At 33.1% G+C, this 18,574-nt stretch overlaps 1 protein-coding gene across 1 annotated transcript in view; it reads right to left on the bottom strand.

The window, feature by feature from the left end:
* Nucleotides 1-29: 29 nt before the first annotated feature.
* Nucleotides 30-18,574, bottom strand: part of Ift57 (intraflagellar transport 57) — a 53,693-nt gene continuing 35,148 nt past the window's right edge. The window contains exons 7-11 of the mRNA XM_015478547.2: nt 6,679-6,750; nt 5,758-5,889; nt 4,335-4,397; nt 2,594-2,660; nt 30-1,471 (exon numbers count right to left, since the gene is read on the bottom strand). Coding sequence (XP_015334033.1) covers nt 1,293-1,471; nt 2,594-2,660; nt 4,335-4,397; nt 5,758-5,889; nt 6,679-6,750 — 513 coding nt within the window. The 3' untranslated portion in view covers nt 30-1,292. The remainder of the gene's footprint in view (nt 1,472-2,593; nt 2,661-4,334; nt 4,398-5,757; nt 5,890-6,678; nt 6,751-18,574) is intronic.

The following is an 18,574-nucleotide window of genomic DNA, read 5'->3' as shown; positions in this document are numbered from 1 at the left end:
TATATATATTTTTTTTTTTTTTCCCCCCCACTGGCTTCTCTCAATGACCACAGAGGAAGAAGACAATTTCAGACTTTCATACTGCCTGTTATCCCACTATGGATCCTTCCCTTCTTTACAAATTAAATAAACTAACTTATTTGTCATTGTATCGATTGTCACCCTCTCGGGTAATAGTTTATACACACCAATTTTCTCTTATCTAAACTTACAGTATAGAGAGTTTGATGAAAAGGAATAGTGTGTGTGTGTGTGTGTGTGTGTGTGTGTGTTTGTTTGTTGGAGTATATACGTGTTTAGAAAGAAAATGCTAAGAAAACAATAAGATTTAAGGAAGAAAACTATTAAGATTAAAAATAATGAGATTTAATTATTTCTGTTGTCCTGAACACAAAGCATTTTTATCAAAATTTACCACTGGTGCCTTTTATTTAAAGAAAATAATGGCCACCTTTTATTTAAAGAAAATAATGTGAGCCATTTCCTGCTTTGTGATCCCCTAACTATTTTTTTTTCCATTCTAAGGCTGACACTATAATCTGCTTATTTTACCAATTTAGTTCAAAAAGTTCTCAGAAAGATGCATAAGTAAAGATCACTAGTACCAGATGCTGATCTTCATGTGAGCTGCCAGGGCTCCTTCTACTGAATGGCTCCTGAGCACAGCTAGCCCCAGAGACAAGATGAGGCTGAGATCTGCACATACTTACCCTTTCCTCATTCTAGTTAGTTCATCAGTAGCCTTACTCATGAAAAGCAATAAACTTCAAATGCTAATAGGGATACTGAATTTTTTTCTATACTTAAAAAATAGTAATTTTAGGTAACTATAAACAAAGCAAGGGTAATTGAGGTTCATATAAGATTCCACCACCTATTCTTAGCTGCCTTTGGGCACTTGTGGTCACTGCAGAGTTGGATCAAAGTAAAGGGGCCAGCCTTATGTCAATAGTCAAGGTAGTGACAGCAGCAGTGTCTACAGAAAGCTTGGGTCATACACATTGGCTTACACAAGGAATGCTCAGAAAAATAAGTTGCAGTTTTGACATAGGTAATGACTAGTGAAAGCTTCTTTGAATGTGAAAATTTTCAATTACTTTATTACACATTATATTTAATATAAAGGCTTTAACCATCATAATCACCATGATTCAATATGTGTGCGTATATATATATGCAAAAAATACCCACTGAACATGCTTAAGAGGTATAATTGTGTTTTAGAAACCTCTGCAGCATGAAATATAATTTGACATAAAAAAACTAATCAGAAGGATGAAAAATTGTATGTTTTAATAAGAGCCTATTGCTGCTTCTGGAATAACTGTTGCATGCATGTCCCTGGTCATGTTGGACTTCTCCTTCAGTTTTGATTGGAGTAATGTGTGCTCCACAACACCAATCCTAATGTCCATCTGAACAGTTTCTTGCTTTAGTTTTGTTAAGCTCTGTTTAATCTTCACCAAAGGAGCTGTAGAGTAAAAATAGCATGGAATAAAAACGTTCATTTAGAGTATCAGTTTATTATAGTTGCATGACATTTTCCTCACTTTGTTTCAAGCCAAAAATAGGGTTAAAAACACAGCTAATAACTCACTGACATTCACACGGTTTTGCTGTGGCATTTTAAACACCTGAGGTTTTCAGAATGGGGAGGAATGCAATATATAACGTACGGTGGGTGAACTTTTTAACTTGGTAGATGAAAAGGTGCTAAGCAGATATTTAAGAACTTGTTGAACATAATTTTATGGGTCAGAATGTTTGCCTGTAGGAAAGGGGATCTTCAGGTAAAAAGGGAAGAGAATTGCCTCTGAAGTATATATAATGAGTCCATTTAATAATTCTTTTTTTCTTTACACAAGGTATTACTATGTTAGCTCAGGCTGGACTTGAACTCCTACCTGAGCCTCCTGAGTAGCTAGATATGTGCCCCTATGCCCAGTTAATGAGCCTATTTAAAACACTGCAACAAACTCCCTACATATCCCCTTATGAAAGATCACTGAGTATATATCATTAGAACTCTAGAAAGTCTTTCTAGGGCATAGAAAAGCTTTAGGTAATCATCATCAGCTCAGAATGGAGGATAATTTTTTGAAGATTATTAAAATTCTTCTCTATTTGACCCTGCCCAGTCAGGGGGAAGAAAAGAAAAAAAAAAAAAAAAAAAAGGTTACCACCCTCATTGCTTTAGAGTCATTTGGGCATATACAAGTACTTTTTTTTCTATGTCTCATGGAAAAATAAAACTCATTTGATGAAAATAGAATAAAACATTATTTTATAAATTGGCAGAAAAAAGTACATACTTAAATATTTCCCACTCTATTTTTGAATCAATACAATTTTAATTAAAAAGAACCCCAAATCATAGTAAAAAAATTACCACTCTTCCCAGCTATTTTGTAAAAAACATAATATACTGATTATCAGACATCATTTTTGTACCATATACTAGTTTTGAAATAAGTAAGAAAGTTCATTAAAAAAACAGACACTTCTATTTATTATTACCACTTTATTAAACAGACTTCATGAAGAACTAGCTTTCTTTTGCTTCCTTTTCTCCCTAAAATGAACATGTACTTACCACCATCAGTCATGCTGCTGCCCTTTTCTTCCATCTCTTGTTTTACCTTTTCTAATTCTTCTGTAACCTTTCATTGAAAAAAAGAATTTTCATGAGCACTGAATTTTAATTAACTTTCAAAATTTTTAAGTGATATATTGAGAAAAATTAACTTAGATATTAGACATAAAAAGATAACACATTATTAGAAATATTTTGTACATAATTCAAATAATAAGATCAAGTATGCATATATATGAAGGTTTTCATTTTCCAATAATGACCATAATATTAAACTTCACCAAATTACTTTCATCTTAGCTTTGTCATGTTGTGACAATATAGAACAAAAACCAAGTTATTTTATACATTAAGCCCTCAAATCATGTAATTAATTCATAGCATCTACCATACCACTCTCTTATAATTATTACTTACAATGGCATAAGCATCCTAAATAGGTTTTGTATTCTAAAAGTTTTCTAGGCATCTTTCATGACATTGTAGTTCTATAAGAGATGGTGTCTTTTCTAGGACACTAAAAAATGTTTATATCATATGTTTATATAAAAAATGTCTTCTATTACTCTACCTAAACCATGAACTTGAAACACCCAGAGACATGCTATGCGGTCATATTGGTTCTTACATGCACTCTACATAAAGACTATACTATTATAGCCAATATTAGCAAAATTCCAAACTAGTATTATAATATAAGTAGACAATATAATCTTTAAAACATTTTCAATTTTTCATATAATCTAGACCTAAGTCATAAATGTTGTCACTTAGTAGGCTTTATTTTTATCATCCTGGTGAGTAAGAACCTTTCCTGGGAATAAAGTGCTCATCCAAGTAAAGCAAATTAATTTCTTTCAGGCACCTGAAACATTACAACTGGGGATAACTACCTATTCCAAAAGAACTAAATGATTCCCTGGACTCCCTTCAAGTGTTAATTTACCTAACATAAGTGAGTACTTTACTTCTACGTAATGTTTTATTTGCCTAGAAGCACCACAGGAATACAGTCTAAATATTTCAATGCTATATTTTGAGTATTTAAAAAAAAACTATTCCTAAATAATCTATACAAAGAAAGCTTAATTCTTTACTGTCAAAACAGTACAGTTTATGAAATTATACTGAATTATAAATAAATATAGTCTTGGATTTTAGTCCTAAATTGGCTTCTGATCTTGTTAGTTCCCTCACCCCCCATAGGTTCTTCAGTGAAAAAAGAGAATATATACATTACTTAACTTGGAAGATCATGAAAATAAATGCAGTGATATTTGCAGATATTCTAGAAGTTCTCAAAATAAAGAGGTTGTAAACCACTTTCAATTGTAGACAGAGATATACCCAGGATCACACACAAGTTATTGACATCACTAAAAATAAAGCTTAAATCTTGCAGATTAACATTAAAATTTGCTATAGACTCCTCAGTCAGTACTTTACCTACGTTTCTATATATTATTTATAATTATTATATAAAAATGAAGATTAAGAAAAGTTATCAGTGTGCTAGTATGAGCAAATTTTATGTTGAATTTAACTTCAGGCATCTTATAAAAATGAGAGAAAGAATAAATAATTGATTCATTGAAAAGAAAATTAGGGCTTTTCTCTGAAACAAGATAATTTGAAGAGGAAGAAACAATTATTAAAATAAGGGGTATTCAATCATCCAATGGCTCTGAGCCACTGGGGCTCAGCTGACAGGTGAGAAGCACAGCAAGAGCACTATGTTTACCTCAGACAGGAGCCTGGTCCTTTCAGTTACTCCACCATTTCCCTGCTGGTACCGCTCCTTTGCCTGAGGGGGAAAGAATTTTGTTTAATGACAAATCCAAAACAGAAGCAGATTACTTAAACATGACCTCTTTGTGTTTGCAATTTCTGCATATCATTTTATGACAACCCCCCTCTTTGTTTATGAATACATTTGTGAAAGTGACATTTAACTGTAGTTATTTTATGTCCTTAATAGGCACCATGTATTTAACTCAAGCACTATAAAATGATGAACTACCTTAACCTTCACATACTGACTGTGTAACTTGCACGGGCATGGTTCACAATAAAAACTGTCCTCGGCCATCCCTAAACAGTTTAGGAGAGTGGTTCTTGGTCAATCAAATTTGCATGTTATGCAGAGAAATTTTGTTTTAAAAAAGAAAATCAATCAAAGTAGAGCAAACTCTGAAATTAATAAGGATTAACAAAGAGTAGGACAGTACAATCAATAGGAATACACTCTCAGAAATTAATCTAACAAATAATTATTTAATATTAAGGTTGGACAGATGCACGGTGGCTATAATCAAAGAATTTCACATCAATTCAACAAAAATATTCATAAATATAAGTGTATATGAGGGAACGACAAATTAAACAGATAATACCATAAAAAATAAAAACTATTTTCTATTTGGTCTTTGAGTATAGAAGTATATCAAGTTTACTTCCACTTTTTCTCCTCCTAATTTGTCTGCTAAAAGAAAAAAAAAATATGCCTTCTACTGACATGAGCAAGTATTCTGACTAGTTTGCCTTCACATTAGGAAATAGGGTGTATAAATCCCTCAAAGAAAGTCATTATACCCCTAATTCTGGTATAAAGAACTACTGCTTTCAAAGGATAGTGTTTTTATTTTTATTTTTTGGTTGAAATCTAATACTTTGAAAGAATGAAAAATTTGTCTCATTTCATTAATTAACCTGCTTGTCTCTGAACATGTTTTGCTTTCTTTCATAGTCTACACTATATTACTGCAAGCCATGATGGCAAGAATTGCCTTTTCTCTCTGACACATATAAATGAATACTATTCTTCCTCCTACTCCTATAGTAAATTAACAACAGAGTTAGAAACAAAACAAGGTGTCCTGACACTGTTCCTGTTTTAGCTTATGTTCCCCAACAACATATGTCCTCATTTATTTAAATCAAATGAAAAAATATGTTTAAAGACTTCTAAGAGATAATAATTTCTAATACATGTAAAATGGAGATAAGTTCTATTGCTTCTTTTGGTTTCCTAAAATGGGCAGAAAAATCAAAGTGTTGCTATTTATGAAAAACATTTCATAATTTTCAAATGAAAACTATCGTGTCAAGCTTAGAGATTAGAGTCATGAATTGGGATAAATCCTCGGAAATAATTTTTAAATTACCTCACTCAGCTGGGCTTGAGCTGCACGATATTCTTGAACCAAGTGCTCAAGTTGATTGTTGATGTACTTTTCTCGGCTGCCAATTTTTTCCAGTGTCCTACTAATTTCATTATGGAGTTTGTCCAAAAATCCCTAAAATTCCAAGGATTTTTAGTGGATTAAAAAACTCAGAAATATTTTTAAAAACTAGTTAAAAATGAGTTAAATATCTCTCAGTCCATATGAAAAAGAAGATAGTGTGAAATTTTAATGGCAAAAAAACGTTTATGATGAGGAATATTTTTGCCACACTGCAGAATGCTACAATAAAAAAGAGCCTGGCAAGATTGATTAAATTCATTTCTCCTTATACATATCTACAATTTATGTATATTTGTAATTAGCTTTATATAAACTTTAAAATCAAGGTAGGTCAGGGAAGAACGTGACTTCCCTATCACACAATTCAGAGATAACTAGAATATTCCAGTTGTAAGAGTTCTCTAAACAGAGTGCTCTGGTCTAGAACCTATAACTTTTCACTCAAGCTTCACTTCTTTATGACCATCTCCAAAAGATTATTTCTAGCATGGCAGCAAGCCCGGGAAAGCTGTAGGTTCTAGGCATTGTGGGTATGATGTTCTCTCATCCCTTGGTATTCAGAACAAAGTGATGCAATGTTTCTAAAATATCTATTACATACATATGTGTAATATATAGAATATATGCAATATATATAGTGTATTTAAAATATAAAAGGTTTTACATTGTTAGCTTTCTTTAGTTGGTTTAAGTATTAGAACTGCGGAAATGTAATATGATTTATTTAATTAATGAGCTCTGAAAGACAAAAATTGTATTATTTTTCTTTCATGTTTTCCCATAACAGGTGTCCCACAGATGAGTAAATGGATATTGATTCAATTTAAGTAATCTACATACCTTGGTCTCCTTTAGAGCAGATTCAATTCCACTTTTGTGCTGGTGCATTTGGTCAACATGGATTCTCCAGTCCTATTGACACAAAGCATATAGAAACAAAGTATAAAAAACTACTTTTCATTCTTTATTTATTATGATGTTGTGTCCTTTATCTTTATTACTTTGACTACTGCCCTATTTCAGGTGGGAAAGTCTTATATATAGATTGCAATTAGGCTGTAAAGAAATATGTGTAGAGAGTACTTCAGGAATAAAGGTTCTAAATAAATGTAAATTGTTTTATGTGTTCACAGAGTGATGGCTGATAATTTGAATATAAATTATTTCTGCACTGCTGGTGGTTAATATTTATGACTACCCATTAAAATGAAAAAAATTCTAATTACTAGAAAAGAAATACTTGTTTAAGCAGTAACAATTATGTTTGCCAGAAGCAACTCTCAACTCTCAACTCAAATATCATATATCAAGGATTAGTTTGTCTCTTGGAAATTACAATGGGGCTCTTTTCTTCAGTCAGAGTTTTGAGTCTCTTTCTTAATAAAGTAAGTCTGTATGATTACTAGAGTTCATGAGTTCATATATTTTGAAATATTTCTAATATTTCAAATATTACTACTACTCTGATTTGAAATCTATATCAACATTTTAATTCTCTACAAGGTATCTTCATGGTATTCAGTTTATATTACTACAGATAAAAATTTTAAGAGACTTGAGAAATATCCAAGATAAGAGAAAAACATTATGGTAAATTGACTTAAGTGATGGAAACAGGATATTTATTAATCCCACATATCTATTTGCATACTTTGATGTTCAACCTTATTATTTGCATTATTTTGTGAAGAGAAAAATATTTTGTAAATTAATTTCATTCTATTTCTGAACTTTGAAACAGGCTAGTGACTACAGGACAAAAAAATTCTTGGGTATTTCAAACTAAATTATAAATTATTAATTTCATACAACATATTAAAGTTGCAAAAAATCTCAAAAGACATCCTTGTCATAAAAGCAAACCACACCATGGTGACAGGAGGGTGTACATATAAGTCCACATGGGTAGTAGTGTCCTAATTGTCACATAAAACAAACTGTCAGTTTAGTTAAGAAAAGGGAAAATGGCTATTTGACACTAGTGAGGGAGTTATAGAAGAAATCAGCATTTTCTTTAACCTTAAGCCATTTTACTGTCTTGTAAGCAAAAAGTATCTCAGAACATGAGAGCTGAGAGGAACTTAGAGCTTATAAGCTTGTCCATTTAGCATCATCTACAAATGCACTGGTTTCATGTTACAGCTGAAGGGACCATTCACCACCTGTGACAATGAGTAGACATAGCTGGTAAAGGAACAAGACGCTTCCGACTCAGTCAACACTGGAAAACAGAGAATAAGAAACTGGTTGCCCTTCTACATATGAACAAAATATGGCTAAGTCTCAAAATGGAAACCTATTTAAGCCCAAGTAAGCATCTTTATGAAAGAAAATGAAACTAATACTATTAATAAAATTATTATTATCAATTTTTTGAAAAAAGTACTTCTCCTTCCTGGGTACCAGGAATTGAAATCAGGGACACTCAATTAGAGCCACATCCTCAGCCCTATTTTTGTATTTTATTTAGTGAAAGGGTCTCACTGAGTTGCTCAGTGCTTCACTTTTGCTGAGCCTGGCTTTGAACACATTATCCTCCTATCTCAGGCTCCTGAGCTGCTGGAATTACAGGCGTGCGCTACTGTGCCTGGTTCAGTCTCTGTTTTTGCTCATTTCTCTCTAAGTATATATATGTGAAACACATAACATATACATACACACATATATATCTATATGACACATGTGTATGTATCTCCCCATATATACATATATATATGTGTGTGCGTGTGTGTGTATATGTATGTGTGTGTGTGTGTGTATATATATATCTTTATTTATTGTAATGGATATGTTTAAAATAGTTTGTGGTCTCCTTTTTCTACCCAGTATTACAAACAAATATATTTTTGCATTTATTGACATCTGACATTCAAAAGAAGCAACCATATCCAACTCTTCTATGTATAACTAGATAACTTACATTGATGTTAAACTCCATGGAGGAGCTGGGATTTCTGTGAGATCTTGAAGCATGAATAGCATTTCAACAGGATAGAAAAGAAGAGGAGAGGAAAGGTATTTTAGGCTGAAGAAGTAATATGAACAAGGAAAATACATAGGGAATATGAAGCCTAGGCTGGCTAAGGTATAAAATACCAAGTTCTTGGGGTGAGGTAGAAAGGATGGAGAATGAAGAATAAAGCCGAAGAGGTAGATTGAAATAGATAAAGGGCTTTGCCTATAGCAACTAAGGAATGTGGATCTTATCATGTGGCTAATGGAATATTATCAAATATTTTTGGTTTGAGTTTTAAAGTCAAATCCATGTTTTGAGGAATTAATAGTGTGAAGGACTTATTAGAAAAGCAAAAGACTAAAGACATGTTGAAGACTAGTTAGGAGACTGTGCAGTGGTCCCTGTCATAGCAGGGTTTGAATTGGAGTATTTATAAGAAGTATTTATAAGAAGGGAAGGGAAGAGAAAGGAGGCTTTCAAAGGATATTGTAGAGGGATAACAAGCAGGACTTGAAGACTAAGGGGAAGGGTGAGTGTGGGGTAGCTGAAGTAGAATAGGGGAGCAGACAGAATAAGGTTTCCAGCCCAGTGAACTGAGGGGACAGTGATACCAGTGTGACCAGAACAGGACAGGGTTTAAGGAAGTAAAAAATACTGAGGACTTTAGTTCAGGACTTGTTAAATTTGATAAACCACAGGGATATTTGTATATTCTTAGAACTCATCAAAGTGGAAAGCTAGTATAATTTATAATTATTTGCCAAGCCAATCTGAAGATTTGTTTTATTAAAATCTAAATGACACATTTCCTAATGTACAGTTGCAGAAGAAATCTTAAGAATGTTCTTACTCTTTAATCCAGCAAATTTCACCTCTAGAAATTATTCCCCCCAAAATATGAAAACACAAATATTAATGTACAAGTTCCTTGTAAAAGAGCAGAAAGCAAGTATGTAATAGTAGAGGACAGTTTAAGCTAATTTTGTAATATGCATCCCACTATTAAAAGTGCCGCAGTCTGGCTGGGCACAAAATAACCGAGCCACCACACAACCTTGTAGATCAAACAGCAACTCTTTATTCCCGAACTCTCACCGACACTCTGCACGCACGTTCTGTGAACACACTGCCTCTACCTGGCTCTGCGCACCAATTCTCTCAGAACCCAGCGAGAATTCAAGGGGAACTCCAAAGGAGCAGGCGCCTGAGGCAGCAGGATACGCCCTAATCCCAGCAGGATCCGCCCTAATCCTGGAGCCGCCCTATTCCCAGTAGGTTCCACCCTAAACCGGGAGCCACCCTAATCCCTGAGCAGGGTCACCTTTCAACCCAAAATACCATGCTTCATTCCTACTTGGCTATGGCTCTCAGCAAAAAGCAATGCAGTATGAAACCAGTTTATAAAGCTCAAAACCAAGCAAAATTCAATGATACACTGGAGCCATACACATATGTAAAAACACTTAAAAGGCAAGAAACTAATGATAGCATACAAACTTAAGGGTGGTTATTGTTGATGAGAAGGCACAGCAGCAGAGGAGTATGCAAGTAACTTTGAAGGTGTTGAAGTAGTCTAATTTTTAATTCAGATATTGGGCCTGGTTCCTTACTGAGTTTTGAAACTATGTATTGCATATTATATATTAGTGTTACCTATTAAACTGCTAAACTCATGTCCTTAAAATACTTAAATGATATGCAAAAATGTACATTTAATAGCATACAGGAAAATTGTCTCAATAGAGTATTCATTAGATGCTAAATTTAGTAAAAATTAATATTTGAATGTATTTGAATGTGAAAATGTTATGGATGTGCCTTTGTGTGTTTGTATATTAATGCAGGGATTTAAAAAGGGGGGTCTTTTTAAACTTCTTTATCCTTCCAAAATTTTCTAAATTTCTTACAAGGGAATTTTATTACTTTAATTGTTAAAAAAACTAAAGAAGAAAGGAAAGAAGGAAGGGAAGGGAAGGGAAGGGAGGAAGGAAGGAAAGAACGAAGGAAGGAAAGAAAAAACCGGACCTTTTAGGGGGGTACTGGGGATTAAACCCAGGGATGATTTACTGCTGAGTTACATCACCATCTCTTTTGCTTTTTATTTTAAGACAGGGTCTCACTAAGTTGCTTAGGACCTTGCTAAGTTGCTGAGGCTGGCCTTGAACTTGCAATCCTCCTGCCTCAGCTTCCTGAGCCACTGCAATAAAAAATTCTTGAAATGGTTTTAATACAGTTATAGTGGAAAATAAATATATTAAATTATAATTGTGGCATTTTTAAAACATGAACGCAAAAAAGGCAAAACACAGCTTTTGAAAAATCAAGATGGTTAAAAGCTTTTCAAATGTTTACGGTAAAAATAGAGAAGTGAGAAGTTTTAATGATATGTAAGGACTTGAAATCTACTTGGATCCCTGAAATAGATAACATTAAACTATAACAATAGCAATTCTAACATCAGTAGAAAATACATTGTTACAATGCACTTTTATATAACTTTTCTTACTTGAGACTCAAATGTTTGCAGAGATGAGTAGATATTATTATCATTTTCTATTCACTTCTCTCTTCCCTCTGAGTGTATTATGGGATTTGCTCACTGGGTGTGGGAGGAATAAACTTCTGTACTCCATGGATGCTGGCCTTGGCTAGTATTCTCTTTAACTAGTGGAACGATGACATTGTGCAGAAGCTCTAAAAGGCAGCTCTCTTATACTTTCTTTCATCCATGACAAGGAGCCAGCCCTACACAGGGATCTTTTAGTCTGGGCCCCGGAGTGAGAAACATGGGACCTTGCTGGGGTAAAGTTGCAACACATCAGCAGACATGTATCTTGAGTGAGGATAATGTGTTACTATTACTGTAACCACTGTGATGGGGGGGGGTGTTATGTAGAAAAATGAACTATATATAAATATTTTATAGTAAGAAAAACTAGGAATCAGGCTATATAACCCTTCCAAAGTCTCATGTCTGAAAAATGGAAAGCACTTCCAAATTAGTGCATTTTTCACATATATAATTTTCCTGTGTACTGTGATTTTCCCCCCTAGGCTCAGGAAAAATATACACCAGGACACAGATGACCTTGCAGCTCACAGAGTCTATTGGTACCTTTTACTTCTCCCATGAAAGAGCAGGAACAGGTCCCCACGGCTCTGATGTATCTCAAATCATTTTCTATCAAAAAAAAAAAAAAAAAAAAAAAGCTACTTCTGTTCTGCAATGTGGCCTACCTTTTCCCTCTATTCTCACTGCCTTTTCCCAAATCTGTTATAAATAATTATCAATGAAATCTTAATTAAATGTTCTGTTTTACAAGTTTTATTTTAGTGAATATAAAAATATTTATATAAGTGTTTTTATAGTCTCCATTCAAGAGAGTTAGCCCCAAATCATTAGGTCTTTGTTTCAACTCAAATTTCACTTTCTTCAGGAATTTTTAAGATCATTCTAATATATAGGGAAGGAATCCTGTATGCTCACTCCAAAGATTTGTTAACAAATGGAGATTATTTGATGTTTACACTGGTAATTATTAAATTAATAGGAAAACAAATGTCCTTTCTCTCACAGATTTTTCATTATATCAAGCAGTCTCTTTTATTTTCTTATTATGTCATCCAATTATAATAAGAAGCACAAAAAATTCTGATAACTCCCAATTCAAAATTTGCACATTATATAAAATGTTTATTATCTTTATTGTTTTGCTAAAGTAAGGCATTACAGTTTGGATGTAAGGTGTCCCTCAAGCTCCTGTTAATGCAGGAAGTAAAATGGTTAGATTGGAAGAGAGGTAATCTAATCAGTCCATCCTAGTTTGAATGAATAGGTGGTAACTGAAATCAGGCGGGGCATGGCTGGAAGAGGTGGGTAACTAGTGGCATGTACTGGAAGGATACATCCACTTTGTGGCTGCTTCTCTTTCTGCTTCCTGATCTCTCCATGAACTGAGCAGCTTTTCTCTGCTGGGCCCTTCGCCCACGATATGCTTGCCTCACTTTGGGCCCAGAGTGATGGAGTTGACCATCTACAGACAGAGACCTCTGAAACTGTGAGTCCCAATAAACTTTCCCTCCTCCAAGTTGTTCTTGTGAGATATTTTGGTCACAGTGACAAAAAAAAAAAAAAAGAAAAAAATGACTAAAACTTGTAGACACTAGGAGAATTTACTGTTTCTAATCTGCTACAGATGAATAATCTAGATAACCTTGCTAGAACTCTCTCTAAAACAAGGATAAGTTCCAAAGGATTAATGGCACTGTCCTACAAATAAAATGCCTGAGCTTTAGGCTTTAGTTTGTGTGAGAGATTTTTATTTTGGCTAGTCAGAGATTTTTTTTCTTTTGACATAGATTAGTACAACATAACATCCATCCTGAGACCTTTATAAATCTACTAATGATAATTACTATGTTAACATTCATGGAATGTTTAGTATGTAGTAGGCACTATGCTCATCACTACAGATACATAATCAATTCTTTAAAAATCTTTACTAAAATGAATAAGTTGAGATTTAGCTATTTTTTTTTTTTTGGTTTGATGAGTAATATTCATTGATGAAAGTAGAGTGCTGAAATTCCCATCTACTATTGTATTACAGCCTATCTCTTCCCTAAGTCAATGATGTTTGCTGTCTATAACTGGGTGCTCCATCATTAAGTGCATATGTTTTTCCTTTTGTTGAACTAATCACTTTATTATAGATAACTTTCTTTGTGTATATGTATGTGGTGTGTGTGTGTGGTTTTCCAGTTTTTTGTCTATTTATGTAAGTGTAGCTGCTCCTACACTTACTGTTCACCCATTCATTCACATGGAATAATTTTTTCTGTCCCTTCACTTTTAAAGTCTGTATGTATCTTTAACTATAAAGTGAATTTAAAAAAAAGAAAAAAGGAAAAGGAAACATTGAAGTTAGTTTATATCATAAACCAAATAGGCCTCCTAGAGACTTAAAAAACATTTAATGCAACAGCTGCATACATATTTGTCTCATTAGCACATAGAACATTCTCCAGAATAGGTCATATTTTAGTGGTCACAAAACAATTCTTGACAAATTCAAAAAAGGAAAAATTGTATCATGTATCTTCTCTAACCACAATGGAATAAAACTGGAAACAATACAAAAAACTTTAGAAACTGTACAAATACATGAAAACAATGCTCTTGAATGACCAATGGGTCAACAAATAAATCAAAAGAAAAATTTTAAAAATTCTTGAGACCAATGAAAATGGAAACACAACATGCCAGCAAAAAAGCAGTACAAGAAGGAAGTTTATCGCATATGTTCACGTTTTAGAAAGATACAAAGATCTCAAATAACATAGTCTAACAATTCAGTACAAGGAACTAGGAAAACAGAACAAGCTAAGTCTAAAATTAACAGTAGAAAAGAAATAACAAAGATCAGAGGATAAATAAATGAAAGACAAACTAAAAAATTACAGAAGGGCTGGGGTTGTGGCTCAGTGGTAGCATGCTCGCCTAGCATGCATGGGGCACTGGGTTCGATCCTCAGTACCACATAAATGTAAAATAAAGATTTGTGTCCAACTAAAAAATTAAAAAAAAATTACAGAAGACCAATAAAACAGAATTGGTTTTTTGAAAATATAAACAAATTCAACAAATGTTTAGCTAGACTAACAAAGAGAAAAGACCCAAAGAGAAAAATGAGAAATTCCAATTGATACCTCAGAAATAAAAAGAATCAGTACAGATTATTATGAACAACTACACACCAACAAATTGGAAAACCCAGAAAAAATGGACTAATTTTAGACACATATAACCTGTCAAAATTGAATCATGAAGACATAAAAAATCTGAATAGACACATAATAATAGACACAAGATTGAATCAGTTATTAAAAGGTTCGAAGTAAAGAAAAATCCAGGACTGTAAGGTTTAACTGTTAAATTTTACCAAACTTATAAAGAAGAACTAACATATGTATTTTTCAAATTATTCATCCCCAAAAATGAAAAGGAGGGGAATCTTATGAAGTCATCCTATGAGGTTCTAGGAGCAAGATGGCAGATTAGCATCAGGCAGCGTTTCTTTTAACTCAGCTGCCCAGAACTCAAAGAGCAGGATATTACCATGTCTCCATAAGGCTTAAGAGTGAAAAATCCTGAGAATGGAGGAACAGTCTGCCCTAGCCAAACCAGAGACTGTTTGACTCATTAATCTGATATTTTAAAAAAACCTCTCCACCCAAAGTCATCCTATGAGGCCAGCATTATCCTGATACCAAAACTAGTTAAGGACACAACAAAAAATGAGAACTATAGACCAATGTCCCTGATGAACACATGCAAAAATTCTTGACCAAATATTAATAAATTGAACCCGACGCAAAGCACATAAAAAGAAGTATACACCATGATCAAGTAGAATATGACCTAGTGATGAAAAGATGGGTCAACACATGCAAATCAATAAAAGTCATACATCACATTGACACAATAAAAGACAAAAACCATATCATCATGTCAATAGATGCAGAAAAAGCCATAAAAATTTAACTTACTTTCATGATTAAAAAAAAAAAAAAACCCTCAACAAATTAGGTGTAGAAGGACATTACCTCAATACAATAAAGGCTACCTTAAACAAACCCAAAGCCCACATCATACTAAATGGAAAAAATTAAAAAGCATTTCCTCTAAGAGGATGTCTACTTTCATGACGCTTATTCGGCACAGTACTAGAAGTATTAGGCAAGAGAAAGAAATAAAGGATATCCAATAAAAATGGAAGAACTCAATTTATCCCTGATGAAGCTGATACAATTTTATGTACAGAAAAGTCTTTTGATTTCACTAAAAAAAAAACTATTAGAATTGATGAATGAGTTCAGTATTTTCAGTCTGCAAAATCAACATACAAAAATAATTAACTGGTTGAATAAGAAATCAAGCAACCCCATTTTCAATATGTATAAAAAATCTAATAAGAAATTTAACCAAGGAAATGAATGATCTTTATAATTAAAATCACAAAACACTATTAAAAGAAATTGATGAGGACACACACACACACACACACACTCACACAAAAAAATGGAAAGATATCCTATGTTCATGGACTGCAGAAATTGATATTATTTAACAGTCTACACTACCCACAGTGATGTACCAACTCAATGTAATCCCCATTAAAATACCAATGGTATTCTTCATAGAAATATAAAAAGCACTTTGAAATTCACATGGAAGCCTAGAAGGCATCAAAAAATCAAAGCAATTTTGAACCAAAAGAACAAATCTGGAGGCATCATAATACCTAATATACTAGAAAGCTATAATAACTGAAACAACATGGTACTGTGGCATAAAAACCAGTACATAGACCAATGGGGTGGAACATAGAATCCAGAAATAAACCCACAGATCTACAGTCAAATGATCTGACAAAAGTGCCAAAAATCTAAATTGGGAGGAAAGGAAATCTCTTCAATAAATGGTCCTGAGAGATAACTGGATATCCATATGCAGAATGAAAGTGGACCTCAATCTCTCACCCTATACAAAAATAAACTAGAAATGGACCAAAGACCTACATGTAAGACCTTAAACTATAAAATTTTAAGCAATCATAGGGAAAAGACTTTGTGGCATTAGTACAGGCAATGATCTTTTGGATAAGACCCAAGAAGTACAGGCAACAAAAGTCAAAATAGATAAATGGAATTGCATTAAAATGAGATGTTTCTGCAAACAAAATAAGAGTAAAGAGATAAAAGAACAGAATGGGAGAAAATATTTACAAAGTATTCATCTGACAAGGGATTAATAGTCACATTATATGAGGTACTAAAAAATCTCAAATATAAACTACCAAATAATTTGTTTAAAGATTGGCAAATGATCTGAACACATATTTAAAAAAAAAAAAAAAAAAAGATATATACATGGCCAAAAATGCTCAATGTTACTAATCACCAGGGAAATGAAAATCAAAATCACAGTAATATACTGTGGTAGTCAGCTTTCTGATACTGTAAAAATAACCTGAGTTAAATCAAATTATAAGGAGGAAAGGTTTATTTTAGCTCATAATTTCAGAGATTTCAGTCCATGGTCAATTGGCCCTGTTGCTTTTGGCCTGTGGCAACACATTCACCATGTTAGGAGTACATGTGGCAGAGGAGATTTTCACCTCATGGCATCCAGAAACAAAGACAGGAAGTTGCTAAGATTCCAATATTCCCTTCAATTGCATGCCCACAGTGATCTAATTTCCTCCCACTAGGAATCACCACTTAAAAGTTCCTTCATCTCCCAATAGCATCGCAGGCTCGTGGCCATGCCTTTACTACATGGGCTTTTGGGGGAGGTTTAACATTCAAACAACAGCAGATATCACTTCACCCCAGTTAGAATGGCTATTATATATATAAAAAAGTTCTTTATGCAGAGAAATAATAAAAATTTTTCCTTATGCAGAAAAAGAGAAATTCTTACACACTGTTGGTATGAATGTAAATTAGTACAGCATTATGGTAAATAGTATGAGAAGTATTCTCAAAAAACTAGAAATAGAAGTACCTTATGATCCAGCAATCTCACTACTGGGTATATATCAAAAGGAAATCAGTGTGTTAAAGACACATCTGCTCTTGCATGTTTATTACAGGAATGTTCACAATCAATAAGATATGGAATCAACCTAGGTATTCACAGATGAATGAATGAATAAAGAAAATTTGGTACACACACACACACACACACAAATGCTGTTGAGCTATTAAAAAGAATAAAATTTGGCATTTGCAGTAAGATTGATGGAGTGGAGGGCATTATGTTAAGTGAAATAAGCCAGATGAGAAAGACAAATATCACATGTTCTCATTCATATGTGGAATATAAAAAAGTTTATTTCACAGAGGTAGAGAGTAGAGTCATGGCCACTTGATGTAGGAACAGTAGAGGGTAAGGGGATTAGGAGGAAGTCAGAAACTGAGTACCAAAAAATAGTTATACAGGATGAAGAAGTTCTAGTGTTCTATGTGGGAGAGGGTGACTATAATTCACAAATATTTATTATATATTTTATATAAAATTAGAAGAATAATATGAAGGTTCCTAAAAGAAATGATATATGTTAAAGTAGATGAAAATGCTAATTGCCCTGATTTGACATTACAAATAATATACGTGTACTAAATTTTCATGCTATTGCCCACAAATATGTGTAATTATGATATACAAATACAAATTTAAAAAAAATCAATCAATATAATTCACAAGGGAAAAATATTTACTGTATGATCATTTCAACAAATGAAAAACACCCATTTGATAAAACATTAACATCCTTTCATGATAAAAATTCAGCAAACTTGAAACAGAAGATATTTATAAGTCTACTAAAAGATAGTTACAAAAGTCATAAAGCTGATATACCTAATGGTGACATCAAAATATTGAAGGCTTTCTCCCAGATAATATTGCATACATCCAATATAAGCATAGAGTTCTTAGGTAGTACAGCAGGCAAGATAAAATCAAAAGCCATAAGGATTGTAAAGAAGAGTTAAGATTGATATTATCTGCAATGACAAAATTCTAAATGTAGGCCTACCATCTATCCAAGTTTGCTGGATAGATGTAAAGATAAAAAAAGAATTGTATTTCTATATATACTACCAACAGATAAACAGAAAATAAAATCTAAAGGATACCATTTTCATTATTATCAAATAACAACAAGTAGAATGATAAAATAGAGTCTAGATACAGACCCACAAATGCATGCT

Source organism: Marmota marmota, unplaced genomic scaffold, assembly GCF_001458135.2.
Source record: "Marmota marmota marmota unplaced genomic scaffold, marMar, whole genome shotgun sequence".
Taxonomy (NCBI): Eukaryota; Metazoa; Chordata; class Mammalia; order Rodentia; family Sciuridae; genus Marmota; species Marmota marmota.
The sequence above is the reverse complement of the archived record's forward strand: the minus strand, read 5'-3'. Positions and strand labels throughout refer to the sequence as shown.